This window comes from Nanorana parkeri, unplaced genomic scaffold (assembly GCF_000935625.1).
Source record: "Nanorana parkeri isolate BGI_ZX_2015 unplaced genomic scaffold, ASM93562v1 scaffold118, whole genome shotgun sequence".
Lineage (NCBI taxonomy): Eukaryota > Metazoa > Chordata > Amphibia > Anura > Dicroglossidae > Nanorana > Nanorana parkeri.
Window position 1 is genome coordinate 890727 of NW_017306386.1, and position 15284 is coordinate 906010.

At 41.0% G+C, this 15284-nt stretch overlaps 1 protein-coding gene across 1 annotated transcript in view; it reads right to left on the reverse strand.

Moving 5' to 3' along the window:
• Positions 1 to 15284, reverse strand: part of ATP2A3 (ATPase sarcoplasmic/endoplasmic reticulum Ca2+ transporting 3) — a 175316-nt gene that overhangs the window by 120228 nt on the left and 39804 nt on the right. The window contains exon 2 of the mRNA XM_018553372.1: positions 690 to 707. Within this exon, the coding sequence (XP_018408874.1) occupies positions 690 to 707 (18 nt within the window). The remainder of the gene's footprint in view (positions 1 to 689; positions 708 to 15284) is intronic.

The window sequence follows — 15284 nt, forward strand, 5'->3', positions numbered from 1 at the left end:
GTCACTCACGCAGCTGGGCAGATCTCGACATCGATGTCTGGATCCGCTCCGGCGTCTCAGTATACCGTGAGCTGTAGCTCGCGGTATACTGAGCTTAGGGTAACGGGAGGACGCTAGTTTGTGTCTTCCCGTTACCCTAAGGAGAACTATGAGGAAAAGTCCTGACCCCATAGTTCTCCTTTAAGATAGGGGTTACTGGCCCCCCACTGAAAATAGTCTCAACTGTGATATTTACATATGAATGGGTGACGCTGTTTACATATGAATACGTTACAACTTCTTCTCCCAAAAAAATGTCAGCGCGTTGCTAGAGTGTTCGAGTTTCGTTTGAAGAAATGGTGGCAACCCTATTTCTGAGGTTAGATGCTGACAATGGCTATCCTGATAATTCAATGTGTGATAATCATATATATACAAAAATGTAGATTAATGTATTAAAATACTGCAAAGCAGGTGAAAGATCATCATGCAGCGATGACTAATGTATATTTTAGTGGAACACATTTGCATAATTTAACTCTTTGTCCACAATAGGCACACACAGCAGAGAAACCTATCACCTTGTACAGAGATGCCTGTACTACCTACCGTAAATGGTAAGATGTTAAAATTTTTATTTAAAAAAACTGCCAATGTCTATGGATATCTTACACTATACTATATACATTATGAAAAGATAGAGCTCTTACCTTCTTCAGCTGGTAACTCTGTCACCCAATCCAAGAGGAAGACATGAAAGAGAAGGCAAAAGAAACTTGTTAGAATAAAAGAGTTTAATGCAAAAGGTTAGCACTTACTACTACAATTCCATCCATTGTAGTAACCTACCCTAATTTGTATTGTACCATGAATAACTATATACAAGTTATGACGCTGGAGGAAGTATTTGTTGGAAGATATTACAGAAATCACTCTGTAGCATCCGCAACCTAGTCATATGAACTGTTTATAATTTGCCACAGAATTGCTAATATTAATTCAGTAGTGAAACTACTGAGAATACACTATATGGTCAAAAGTTTGTGGACACCTATATGAGCTTGATGCACATCCCATTCTAAAACTGGCATTAATATGGAATGCCTGGTTGCATGTTATAGCCTTTACTCTTCTGGGAAATCGTTCAACAAGATTTGAGTATGTCTGTCATTCAGCCAAAAGAGTCTTTGTGAAATCAGGTACCAATGTTGAACAAGAAGACTTGGCTCGCAACTTGCATTCCAAATTGCAATGTATATCAATGAGGGCATGTGCTGTGCATATAGACATTCAATAGGAACTTCACCATTATCTGAAAAATGACAACAAAGACACATTTAGAAATGTTTAGTAATGACAATCTACCGATACTTCTAGATAATTGCTGGTTATTTATTCTTTGCGTACCGTATTTTTCTTTTCCTCGCATTCTTCTCATGGTGGCTATTTTTACTAAGGGCACATGAATCCATCTCCCTTCACCTCTCTGGCACATGTGACGGAACATGTGACAGTACATATCACCTCCCAGAGATCTCTCAAGTTTTTGCAGTTTACAGATTAAATTTCCCAGCAATGCACCCCAGTGATGTAACCTTGCCAGGATGCAACACTTGGGCACAGATTACATCACTAATGCCCAAGAGGACCGGGAAATGGAAAAACAGTAATTGTAAGTAAAAGAAAAAAAATTTAACGCATGGGTGCTTACAATGGTTAGCTATGTAAACTGGTTAGTTACTATTCATTTATTTAAAACATTTATCCCCCCAAAAAAAGACAGAAAAATAAAACTGTTTTGTAACTGCTTAAGGAAGGATTCCGGGCATAATTATTCTTAACCATCGCAGTGGGGCTACCCCACACGCAAGGGTTAAATGCTTAAAAAATAAAGTTATATTCACCTGATGCTCAAAGCCGGCTGGCTGCTACTCTAGTAGCAGAGTGGGATGTCCCACTGTATAGGACATGATGACTTACGGGAGCAGAGGGGGAGTGAGGCAGCAAGGACCTATCTAACAGGCAGCTCCGAGGTTCAGGTGAGTATAACTTATTTTCCTCCCTAGAAGAAAATGAGCACAGTGGGTAGCCCCACTGCAAGGGTTAAGAATAATTATGTCTGCTCTTTCGCTGCCAGTGTATTTTTATTTGTTTTTGCACACGTAAAAATACACATTTTAGGCCCCAAAAATTCCTTAAACCCTCCAAGGGTTATATATTTTCTAAAAGAACAGACCCTATAGAATAAAATGGCAGAAGCTACAAACTTTTATATTACACAATATTAGCGCAACGCAACTTTATCAAACAGAACATTTCCGTAGAAATTACACTAAATGTTAATTTTAGTGAACAAAAACACAATAGAAAACCCTTTTAAAAAATTTGTTATATATATATATATATATATATATATATATAACATGCCAAGTAGGGATGCAGAGATACTGGAGCAGACAGAAGTTGGACCAGTTGCCCACAGTAACCAATCAGCTTCTCTCTTCACTTTGTTCAGTTAAGCTTTGAAAATGGAAGGTAGAAGCTGATTGGTTGTCATAGGCAACCACTTCAGATTCTGCCTGCTCCAGTTTTGATAAATTCCCCTCTGTGTGTTCTCTGATATGAACAGCTAATGATTTAACAATACAAACAAGAGATTTGTATAGATATTGACGCACCCTGCTCCTGTCTGACACTGCCTGTATTTAAAGTAAATCTGCCACTTTTGCCATTTAGGACTCATTCTTAATAAGACACCTGCCCTTCCTGACTGACCTTCTCTGCACTCCCCTGCTACACTGTTTCCCTGTTGTATCCATTGGAAATGTCCAGCATTATTCACCTTTTCCCCCCATAATGCTGTGCTAGGCCCCTTAGCTGATGATTGCCAAGCCTGCACACTGCCATATGGGGCATGGACACAGAGCTTACATTGGGGATAACATGCATTAGTAGTAGAGTAGGGCAACATGGAGAAGGTAAATATCAGCTGGTGTGGTGGTAGGCTACCAAATCGGAATAGTCAAACTGACAATTTTACTTTAATAAATGAGAAGAGTGTAAATGATGGAAATTTCAAGAGTTAGTATAAGCTGGTGCTTCTTATACACTCATGACCTGCTCCACATTAATTTAGTGCAGGCTCAATGGATCTAGCTGGTTAAGCATTTGTACTTCAGCAATGGTTGTGTACAAACCTGGCACACTACTGACAGGGTTAAAAAAAAAAAACTCCATTAAGCAGCTCAAGCAAGTCTGTAAAATCCAAGCTAAGAGATCTGCTGGTAAAGTCAGGGGTGCATTAAGACATTACACGTACACTAACTCTGAAACTGGCCATACAAACAGAATTTAAAGAACTCCGGGCATATTCTTAGCCCTTGCAGTGGGGCTACCCTTATACTGCAACAGTCATGTGCTCTTTTTTTGTCTAGGGACAAAAATAAAAAACAAACAGTTATACTTACCCAAACCTCAGAGCTGGCTCCCTGTTGGACTGGTCCCTCCAGTCTGTCTGCTACTCTGCTCCAGCTATGGAATGTCTCCTAGCATCCTCACCTCCTATACACTGTATGCATGTAAGATAGGGACCTTAAAAATTGTAAGCTCCTTGAGTGCAGGGACTGATGTAAATTTGCAAAACGACAAACGCACTCAACAATTTGTTACCTTGATATCTTCTGCCCCCATGTGCTCCAAGATGGAGACTCTCATAGTTTAGAGTTAGGACCGCACTATAAGAGGTGCCTTGGCGCGGCAGTGCGGCTTACACATCCTTTGCAGAAGACGTGTATCCAAACCTATGTCATTGTCCTTAGTGGTGAGACAAGTTGTTTTACATGCTGGTTTGTGAGTGTGCCATGATGCCTTTCTACTGTTCTGATGTAAATTTGCGACTATTTAAAGTGCTGCTTAAATTGGGTCGGCACCATCTAAATATCTGTAATTAATAAAAGCACTTCGACCACTGGAGCATCTCCAGGGACTGGTCAAACAGCAGCCAGCTCTGAGGTTCTGGCGAGTATAACTTTTTAATTTTTATCCCCTAGACGAAAAAGAGTACTTAACCTTGCAGTGCAGGGGAAGCCCCACTACAAACGTTAATATGTATGCACAGATTTCTTCCTTAAAATCACTGTGGATGTTCTTGTCAGGTAATTAGATTCTCAATTAAAGTAGAACAATTGCTTGTCATTTAAAATACAGTATGTGCTGCAGCACTTATTAATAAACCAGCAGCAAGAGAGTAGCATATATGATGTGGCCAAGTGCATTTACAGTTTTCTCCCTTTTTCCCTGCAGTGCAGAGTCACACAAATACTTGTTTAGTTCTGACAAGTCCACCTTATTCAGCTTTCTGTGATGGTGTGGCAATGCTGCACTGCTCCTCAATTCAGAGCAGCAACGCCACTCTCACTAAAGTTGGATGAAAAAATGTTGCAGGGACGTGACCATCAGCATTGTCACTGCTAATTCACAAGCTGCCTCTTCTGCTGAAACCCTGCCACTGTGAGCTGCAGTGCCTGGGAAGGGGAGAGCGCAAGACATAAGTAAAAGGAGTATTTGGCTTAGTCCAAATAAACTAGAAATGAAAATGAATAATCAAGCTCAACGTGAGGTATTATGTGATGCACATGCCTCATAAATTTAAAAAAAAGTGTATTTTGGGTTTTTTTTAAAGTTGAATTTCTCAAGAAATGTAATTCTGTGGCAGGCATATGATTATAGAACCATAGGACCAGACTGTTGGAGATTTCTGTGTCATGTTCTACTTTAAATAAATAATGGAGAAAATCTATATACAGAGCAAATAGTTTTCTTGAAGCCTCAATGTCTGTCGGCGCTGTACAACCTATAGAGCCAGCCTTACCGGTATATCCGGATTACATCTGCAAGATCTCACGCAGGAATTACTACATTTTTATGTTCAATGCACTCATATGGAAATGATAAATTATACTTTTAAACCTGACACTCTTTCCTCAAAATTGTTAGTTCTATACTAAAAATAACCACTATTTACTGTATTTTAGTTCAACAATGTGGCTGGTTGTCAGAAACAGGGAAGAAAGCCATGCAAGAAAAGCAGCTAAAGCAGTACAAGTATAAAACAATCCCGAGGCAAAGGAAGAAACTGTGCTACTTTTGCTGCATCTTTTCTGTGTAACACCTGTTCCTTACACAAAACATATTTGAAAACAGGATTGACAGTCATTTCTAATTGCAAGAACCTTTTGGTGACAGTTAATAACTGTCAAAGTTCAATCTATTATCTATTCAGGCCCATAACTTACACCACATGTCAAACTCAAGGCCGGGGGGCCAAATCCGGACCACACCACAATTTCCTAGACTTCTACTTTCAGATCTAGGTATTAAGTTATTACTAAAACCAGTGATAAATCGAATGCAGAGGCAACTATGATAAAGATTAGATACATTTATAGAGTCTTAGGCTGGGTTCACACCTAGGCGTAACGAATATGCGAGCTTGTCACGGGTTTTTACCGTGATTCACGGTAAAAAAACGTGCGGCAAATACGCCCCAAAGAAGCTCCTGTACTTTGGGCGTAGGGCGTTTTGCAGCGCGTAAAACGCCCAGGTGGGAACCATGCCCATAGGCAAATCATTGGTTTTCACATGTTGAATGGTTTACAGAGAGTAGGAACGCTCTGTAAAACGCCCAGGTGAGAATCAGGCCTGACAGATACCTTGGAGGGCAGCCATAATGTTGATGTGGCCCACGATTAAATTGAGTTTGACATCCCTGAAGTCTTACACAAACCACTTCAACCAAACCTCATATTCCAATTTTAGCTGGACATCAACAGAATTCTCTGCCAGCAGGTTATAACAAAGTCTCCAGCAGTAACATATTGCAGAGTAATTTACATGTCTGCCCCCTCCCACTTGGCCACATCATATATGCTACTCTTGCTGCTGGATTCCGGAATTGTTTATTCAAAATTATAAATCCTCAAAAGAAAATGTGTGGATTTTAATTGTGCATAAGAGATGTATGCAACTAGCAAAATTTAACCTGCCAGCAACACTTTGAAATTTCTGTTACACCTATTGCAAAAACACAGCAGAAAAACTGTTAATCTTAACAGAAATCTTGTTTGCTGATAACTTCATGTGCTCTCCTGTGCAGAGTCCTTATCAATTACATTGCTCTTAACAATTTCTTGGCTATGGACGCTTGGAGTCCTGTCCTACACTATGCAGTAGTACCAGCGAGTGAGTGTCATCACCCTAGGTCAGGAAATGTGCTATGGCTAGTTCACAACAGCCACAGTGCGTTCTGGCCCGATTCGGGCCGCAACGCGCACAATCGCATTCCAGCCGGCTCACTTTGTTTTGGGGCAGGAGGGGGCGTAGTGATTCATTGAAGTCAATGGCACCGCAGCCACGCCCTCCAGGTGCAATGTACTATTTTTTGTGACTGCACCGGAACGCAGGCACTGGTGTGCCATGCGTTCAGGTGCAAGTGATCGCATTGCGGCCAGGGGGCAGGGCTGCGGTGCCATTGACTTCAATGCACCGCTACGCCGCCTCCCGGCCCAAAACCATGTGAGCCGGCCAGAATGCGATCCAGTGCATTTCGGACTGGACGCACTGTGGCTGGTGTAAATTAGCCCTTACTGGCACTGGACAGAACCACAGGCACTGATGTCCAATACGTTTGGATGCAGGCTGGGGGCGTGGCTGCAGTGCCATTGACTTCAATGCACCACTACGCCTCCTCCAGGCCAGTTTGCGATACAGTGCGTTCCAGAGGGTGACCTCTCTGGAATGCACCGTTTGTGGTGTGAACCGGCCCTTAAGCAGCATTGGCTATCTTGCTCTTAGGATTTGTCCAGCCCTTTCTTGGTTCTTGGGTTTAGATGCACTTGTACTTAAATAGGAATAGTTGGACTTTATTCTTAAATGTTTTGTTAGCTCTCATCTGCTTTTGGTGGGCCTGTAGGCCCACACTATGCATCTAACCTCGACTTCTGCCAGACTCAAAACTAATCTTATACCCCGCTCGTGCTAAAGCCTCACTTACTTATAGCTCAATGTGACATCCTTAGTAGTCAGCATAGATTCTTACACCTGTCTGTTAATGGCTAGAGGTGGGACCTTTTCCAGAAAAGACCGTGGCTTAACAGAGTCAGACAGATGTCATGACCCTATGTACAAGGTACAGTGCTCACCTGGGATTGATACTTCTCAGACCTTAGATACAGTCATGTAAAAAAAGAAAAGTACAACCTCTTTGAATTCTATCGTTTTACTTACCAGGATGTACTAAAAATTCTCCGGTCCTTAGCAGGTCTTAAAATTAGGTAAATACAACCTCAGCTGAACACATGACATATTACACCTTAGGATTGAACAGCCCTTTAGACTGACTCTACATTGCTCTACCTGCAGGAGCTTAGGTAAAGGATGTAAACGTCCTGCTGAGTCTCAACCCCCCAGCAATATCTAGGAAGGTGAACAAGAAAACCAAAATTTTCCAAATCCATCTACCATTAAAAAAAAAAAAAAAAAAGGGAGGAAAATTATATTACTTCAAAACATTTAACATGCCAACTAGCTTTAATTAGAGCTGGCTAGCAATACAAACACTACAGATTTGTTCTAATAATAACAGCAAAAAAACAGTTTTACAAAAAAACATGTCAAGTTTGTTATGTTTTTTTTTTTCCAAACTCTAAATACTTTGTCCTGTAAAAAGAGAACTTTGGCCAAACCTTTTTTGGCGTTTGTTCTTTTTTGGGTCACTGTAGATTTACTGAATGTCCTCCTGTGACCCAAAACTAATGCACTAAACTAGTGCAGAGCTGCACTGCAGCCTGGAAGGATCCTGACAATACTCAAATACCATTTCACAGTCAAATTCATGGCCACATTTAAAAAGGTATGACTCCAGCCCAAATTTTTTAAAGTTTTTGATAGTGGCAGAGTAGGAAAGCGTTAAAACCTCTGTTCATCATTAATACCTGCTTTTGTCTTCAATGGGGATGATTTCCCTGTCCCAGCGACATCAGTGAATAAAAGAGGAAAAGGAGAAAAAAAAACACTCTGGCCGAGTTCCACTTTAAATTGTCAATCTACTCAAAATGGATATCTGAGATTCGTTAGAGAGTGCAATTACCTGGGCAAATTTACTTTAAAGAGGAACTCTGGGCAGAATAAAAATGAACCCTTGTAGTGCAGGGGTAGAGAGGCTGCAGGGACCAGTGTATCAGCCAGACGGGACCAAGGTTTGGGTGAGTATATCAGTTATATTACACCCTAGACCAAAACAAGCTCTTTACCCTTGCAGTGTGGCGGTGTGACAAGGGTTAAGTTTTATTCTGCCCAGACTTCTTGTTTAAAGTCTCAGTCCACTCAAAACCGATATTTGAGCTTTGGTAGACAAGAGTTAAAATCACCCTCTCCACTGCAGTATTGTTCAATAATCATCTCTCCTTGGAGAATTTACTTACTTTATAACAGAGAATGTAAAAGAAAATGTAGGGTCATACAAGGGGTGTGAGGCTCCAAGTATGTATGAACAAAGACACCTATACCTGAAATGTCCCCCTTTGAGCAGATTGGTCTTCCAGTACTTTTTAACTGTAGAAAAAATAAATCCACACAAACACAACATTGTTTCATTGTACTTTTGGTGCTATAAATAACATGCATTCATTTGAGTTTCTTAGAAAACTGACAGTGACCTGAAAACTGACAGTGACCTGTTCATTCTAATTTCTGGAACCTCTTTATTTCCTCTAATGCTTAAAGAAAAGAAAGGCAGAAATAGCTTTAAAATGAGATCTGGCTTTGCAATTTACAGTATTAAGGGGCTACTGTTGTATACTGGAAAGAGATCCTGAGCTTTAATAAATCCAGACTCAGTCACTGACCTTGTCAAACACAGCTTGTTCCAGAGATAAGAGACACCTGCTGGATACTGAGTAAGAATAAAAGTAACCCTGACATGTTGATCAGAGCAAGACGCATGACAAAAAACAGAAATGTACTGCATCTTTTAAAGAAAAAAAGAAAAGAAAAGAAAAGAAAAAACTAACATGGAGTGTGATAAGATGTTGGTTTTAGCACGCTAGTACTTTCAAATTCTTGGCTAAAGAAAACCAATTTCACTGTCCATGTTTACATGAGCCAACTCCCATTAGGCACACAAGCCTCTTACCTGAAAGAATGTGAAGAAAGACCTGGCCTTGTTACCTATAGTGTAAACCAGTTTCTCCCTTTCTGCTCTTTTACGCCTGCTTACTTTTGAGTTTGGGATTTGCAGAGTGCACTATGGTAAGAACACGTGTCAGGTTATTTCTGTCTGTGTCTTTGTAAGTAAAACCCAAGTGTAAGTAAACCACAAATATTTTCTTCAGTATATTTGGCATCACGTCTCATTGAATACACTTTTCTTAAATCATTTTTTCTAGTCTGTTGCAAAGTTTCTTTGGAGATCCTGCAGTAACAGCACTTCCTGTTGCAGGGTGACACGCTAAGCCAGTTCCTCACAATGACAGCGTTGTCAGTCTGCCATGTGAACTCCTTCAGTTCACCATTGGGCTGCTTATTTGGTCTATCTGAAAGGCAGCCAAACGGGCAACTGGAGCACACATGGCAGGCTGACAATGCCGCCCCTAACTCTGAGGCAAAGAGTACTTTAATCAAGAGATTTTTTTCCTCACTTCCCGTCAAAGTGAAAATGCTGTTACAACATTAAGGGAGAGAACAAATGCACTTTTTATTTAGTAGATAAATGTATCTAAAAATGATTAAAGCACCAGGCTTTAAGGTGAATCTATGGACAGCCAAGTATTTATAAACACTGGGCAAGCAGTAAATGAGCTTTAGAACAATCCCTCACTGGCTTTGGTGATGGCAATTTAGCCACAAATGTATAAAAATCACAGCCCATCTCGCCTTTCTTCTGCTGACAGCAGGGACAGGGCAGCCTGCCAGTCTCCCAATTTAAACAAACCACAGGCGCTGTAAATAGTTCAGAAATTGAATGCAAATCCACTTCAGAGTATGCTACATTTTTAAAAAAAATGAAGCACTCCACAGTGCCTGCAGCTACAGAGGTCAGTAAGGGCTATTTTATTTTAACGGTTTCATTTTTTTTCCACAGGTATTAATACCTACATAAAGAACATTTTTAATACAAAAGTACAAACAAATCTACCACAGATCAGGATTAGGGTGCCCATTCACACCTTTCCATTCTGGTGCGTTGCATAAAACTACACACATGAATGTGCATAAAACTACACACATGAATGCACACTGGGGAGAATTTTTTTAAATTGGAGCAGGCAGTCTGGACCAGTTGCCCATAGTAACTAATTGGCGTCTTTCAGTTTATGCAGTTAAGCTTTCAAAATAAAAAGATGGGAGCCGATTGGTTGCCTTGGGCAACTGCTTCAGATCATGTCTGCTCAATTATGTTGTGCACTTGCATGCGTTTTGTTAAAGGAGTCCATTATTTTCAGTGGGCTGCCAACACACCAAAAAGGACTATAAAATGGACATGAAGTATTTTTGGCAACAGCACACGACAGTGCCCCATTTATAAATAACAGGACTTTGTTCTGAGTATCTACTGCAATGTTTCAAAGATGCCTGGCAATAACCTTGTCCAGTTTATTGATGATCCTTTATTCCAGAAGGTTCACATCTGGTGATCCCCACGAATCAGTCATTGATGATTGAGGAAGGACAGCCTGACAACTGTCTGCACTGGGGCGTGATAGAACGAGAGGGTGAAGCTCTGCCCAAGATACAATGAGATTGAATGAATTCTGTTTGGGCAGCATGAATTTTGGTGCCTCCCTGATGGCTGATGTAAGCCACTGTTGTGGCATTGTCCAACTGGACTCTTGTCGGATGACAGGCAAATGGAGAAGGGGGCTCTTGGATTGCAGGGTCCAAACATGTGAGCAGAGGTGTAGAAGCTGTTCCTCGGGAACAAATACTTGGGATTGGTCAGTGTCCAAGACCAGACCCAGGAACTCCAAGCAAGGAGTCTAATCCAGTGCCGACTACGGAAAGTTAATGACCCTTTCGAAACTCTGCACAGTACGCTGGCAGACAGGACTTGGACTGATAGATCCTTTTAACAGGAGGTCATGCAGATAACCCACAATGTGCATACCCTGAGATTGGAGCAGAACCAGGACATGAGCTAACACCTTGGTGAAGACCCAAGTTGCTAAGGAGAGGCCAAGGGGAAGGGCAAGAGACTTTAAATGTTTTGTGTCCACAGCAAAATGCAGAAGCGTTTATGAGGAGGGAAGATGGGGATGTTAGAGTAAGTATCTTTGATGTCCACTGAGGCCAGGAGATCCCCCTGTTGAAGTTAGGCAATGACTGACCTGGCAGATGTTAAAAGGAGAACTATGGGGTAAGTGTTTTTCCCCATAGTTCTCCTCAGGGTCACGGGAGGACATAAACTAGCGTCCTCCCGTGACCTAAAGCTCAGTATATCGCGAGCTGTCGAGATCCACCCAGCTGCGTGATTGACAGCTGGCTCTGCTATCTAGAGGCAGAGCCAGCTGTACGCGCCCCCTTCGCCGTTCGTTCCTCCAGTCAGCGCTGGAGTATCGGAGCGGGGAGGAATCCCTGCAGGGAGCCGTGACAGTCATGGCTCTCTGCAGGGGCAGGATTGAGAAGTGAGCGAGCGACGGTATGTGTTCGCTCACTTCCCAATCTATTGAACCAACGTGTGACAGTTTCATTGTAACACGTCGGCTCGAACTATGAGGCTGAGTGAAAATCACTTGCCTCATAGTTCTCCTTTAACCCCTTCATGATTAAGCTAGTTTTCAGTTTCTGTTCATAAATGACTGACACACTTTTTACATTTTTGCTGTGATTCTTCCACGGCAGTAATACACTTTCTAACTAAATGTACCCACACATTATATATTGTTTTTTAGGACAGATAGGGCTATATAATTAGATCAAACATGATTTGGAGGCAATGACCCCCTCAGGGAGATCAGTGTACAGATCCGCCATTTTTGCCAAGATGAGGGCAAATTAAAAAGCACAAAATGGGGTGGACACACAAAAAGTATAGTTTGTAGCCCCTGGAAATGTTGTGCTGGATCCAAATGTCCAAAATTTCGTGGAACAGGGACTAGCAAAGGAAGACAGACGTTTCCCCACTCTAAGAAGTGGTGTTAGCGGCCTTGAGAGGTTTACAGTGAGAGAAACAAGAAAAAGTGCTGGCCTTTGACTTTAATGTCAAGGCCTTGGAGATATAAAAAGAAACTCTTTTGGCTCCAGGAGCCAAGGACTTAACAGTAGGGATTTCCTTTTCTGGGGCAAAAAAGGTACTCTTACCTCCATTGACTTCCTTGATATACATAGGTGTTCAAGTAGTCACTAAAAAAAGCTTGTTCGAAAGGATAGTCACGACAGCAGGTTGCATAAAAAGACTGGCACAGGAAAATAAATGGGGGGGGGGGGGACTTTTCGGGATGAGGCCAGTCACCATACAATGCAGGCCTCGGAGGGCAGCACATCCAGTGCTAGCACTAACGCAGAGCAGGTCTCCGTCCATTGCAGCTATTGGTTGCTGGGACCTCGTGCAATCTTAAAACAGTGACAGTGACACCAAATATGTCATAAAAAAATAAGTGCGTCATCAGTCTCTCCAGCACAGTGGGGATTGTGGGAAGAAAATTGCAGTTAATTTTTGGGGTGCATAGTACCACCTATGTAGTATTTTTTGCATCAAATCCCAGTGGACCATAAATCTGGAAACCTTGAGAAGCCACTGTTGGATAAAATCGGGGAAAATTCAATACGTTTTTCTCCCTATTTTTCTATAGCCGGTAATTTCACCAATGGAATTGAGCTGGAGAGAAGTTGGTAAATGAATGTAATCCTTTAAATCTGCAGTCATTATAAAAGATTAAAAGTCCTTTAATAAATAAAAGGGATTGCCCCTTGTCTGTAAAGTGAAAAATGGCAAAATGTGCTGAAGAAACTGAAAAAAAAAATGATATATATCTAGATATATATAGCTATATATATATAGAGAATAATATATATATTATATTATTCACACATATGTGCATTAAACATTTCCTAATTTGTTTTTCAGCATCATTGACTTTTGGGTGTGAATTCAGAAAGAAAGATAACACTAAAGATAGGATGAGGAATTGCAAACTAATGGAAAGTATTGCCAATAACTGCAATACAATTTTTGTTGTGCCACAAAAGCTGCCGGTAGAATTTCCACACAACTTTTAGCAAAGCCAAGACCTGTTAATTCAAGGATTTAAAGCTGAAAATTACTTCCCAATGTTATTAAAATGTGTAGAAATATTTTTAGCCAAAATTGGATTTTTCACTTTAATAAATAAAAATTTAAAAAAACGCAACCAAAAAATAAAAATAAAAAAAACACACACCATCACACCCTCTAACCAAAATTAATTGGTGTATTCTGAGATGATTCTGGATCGATTAACTTCCCAATCTGTCATCGACAGCAAGCCTGGCAACAATGTAGAGAAACCCAAATCTTCACTGTATTAGTACAAAGGATTTTGACTTCGTTTATTCATTAACCTCTTGCCGTCCGCCCGTAGTAAAAAAACGGACGGACGGCACTGCAGCATCTGCGGGTTGCCGTCTCCAGACGGCAATTTTTTTCTGCTCGCGCGCGCCCCCTAGCGGGCACGCACGGGACAAAGCCAATGGCAAAAACTTAGCAAGGTATATAGACTCGCCAGTAAACTGCAAACCTTCTTTATATATATACGGTCCAGACTTTTTCAATAGACACAAGCATGAGACTTCATGACAGAAAATGCCACCCCACTCCAAGCCAAAATAGCTTTGAAAAAATCTGGTAAAGAATCATGGTTACATGAATAGTCTTCATGAACACTACTGCTTACCTAGGCCATCTTTAGGTCATGATGACCATGCTCAATGTCAAACAAGCTCCCTATTTTGGACAGGGAGATAGCAAATTTAATTAGTGGCAGCGGCTTTTCAGTGATTCTGCCTCTGGCTTGGTGCAGCCATCTTCAAAAATCACCGGTATGACATGGCCCAAATACATATATTCTGGTTTTAATCTTAAAAATTACCGCAAAACTACTCATCCACTCACTTATCTCTTGTCTTGACTATTGCAACTCCCTCCTCATTGGCCTACCTATACACAGGCTATCCCCCCTTCAGTCTATCATGAATGCTGCTGCTAGACTCATTCACCTAACCAACCGCTTAGTGTCTGCAACCCCCCTCTGCCAATCCCTCTACTGGCTTTCAATAGCCCAAAGGATAAAATTCAAAATGTAACAACTTACAAAGCCATCCACAACTCTGCCCCTGGCTATATCTCAAACCTGATCTCACAGTATTACCCTAACCGTCCCCTGCGCTCTTCCAAGGACCTCCTGCTTTCCAGCTCCCATGCTCGCCTCCAGGACTTCTCTAGTCTCTCCCATCCTCTGGAACTCTTTACCCCAACCTGTCCAACTATCTCCCATTCTGACTGCCTTTAGGTGATCTCTTAAGACTCATCCATCCAGGGAAGCCTATCCCACCTCAACCTATCCACTCAGCCATCACACTCTCAAACAATTCATCCCCACACAGCTACCTCATGTATCACTTGCCTCTCCCTTGTACATTGTAAGCCTTCATGGGTAGGGCCCTCCTTACCATCTTGTCTTGAATTGTAATGTCTTCCTTATATTGTAAAGAGCTGTGTAAACTGTTAGCGCCAAATATAAATCCTGAATAATGATAATAAAAGCATGAGATACTGTTCCTCATAGTAGCAACACTGACAGATGAATGGCAAATTAAATGTTGACAAAATGTAAGGTTATGCACATAGACCAGGTGAATAGCATTACCCCGATACATTAAGTGGCATACCACTGAGCAAAATAGCAAAAGGTAAAAAAGGACTTGTTTAGGGAATACTGGTTAACAAAAAAGCTTAGCAGTACCAACTAATGGTCAACATTTTTAGATGTATAAAGAGTAACATAAAATAGATGATGCCAATGTAGTTTTATCTCTGAGAGTTTTTCTCTCTGTTTAAATCAGCTAGAATATGGGTTCTTTATTATGAAAAGAACACAAGGGATATAAAAGAAGATGCTTAAATTGTGCTGCTTAAATTGTTAGCACTATAAAAATACCTGTAAAATAAATGAAATAGGATGAACATTTTTGCAAAAAAATGTGTGTAATAGTGAGGGGGGGGGGAAACACAAAAAAAAAAAAAAAAAAAAAAAAACTAAAAACACATTATTAAA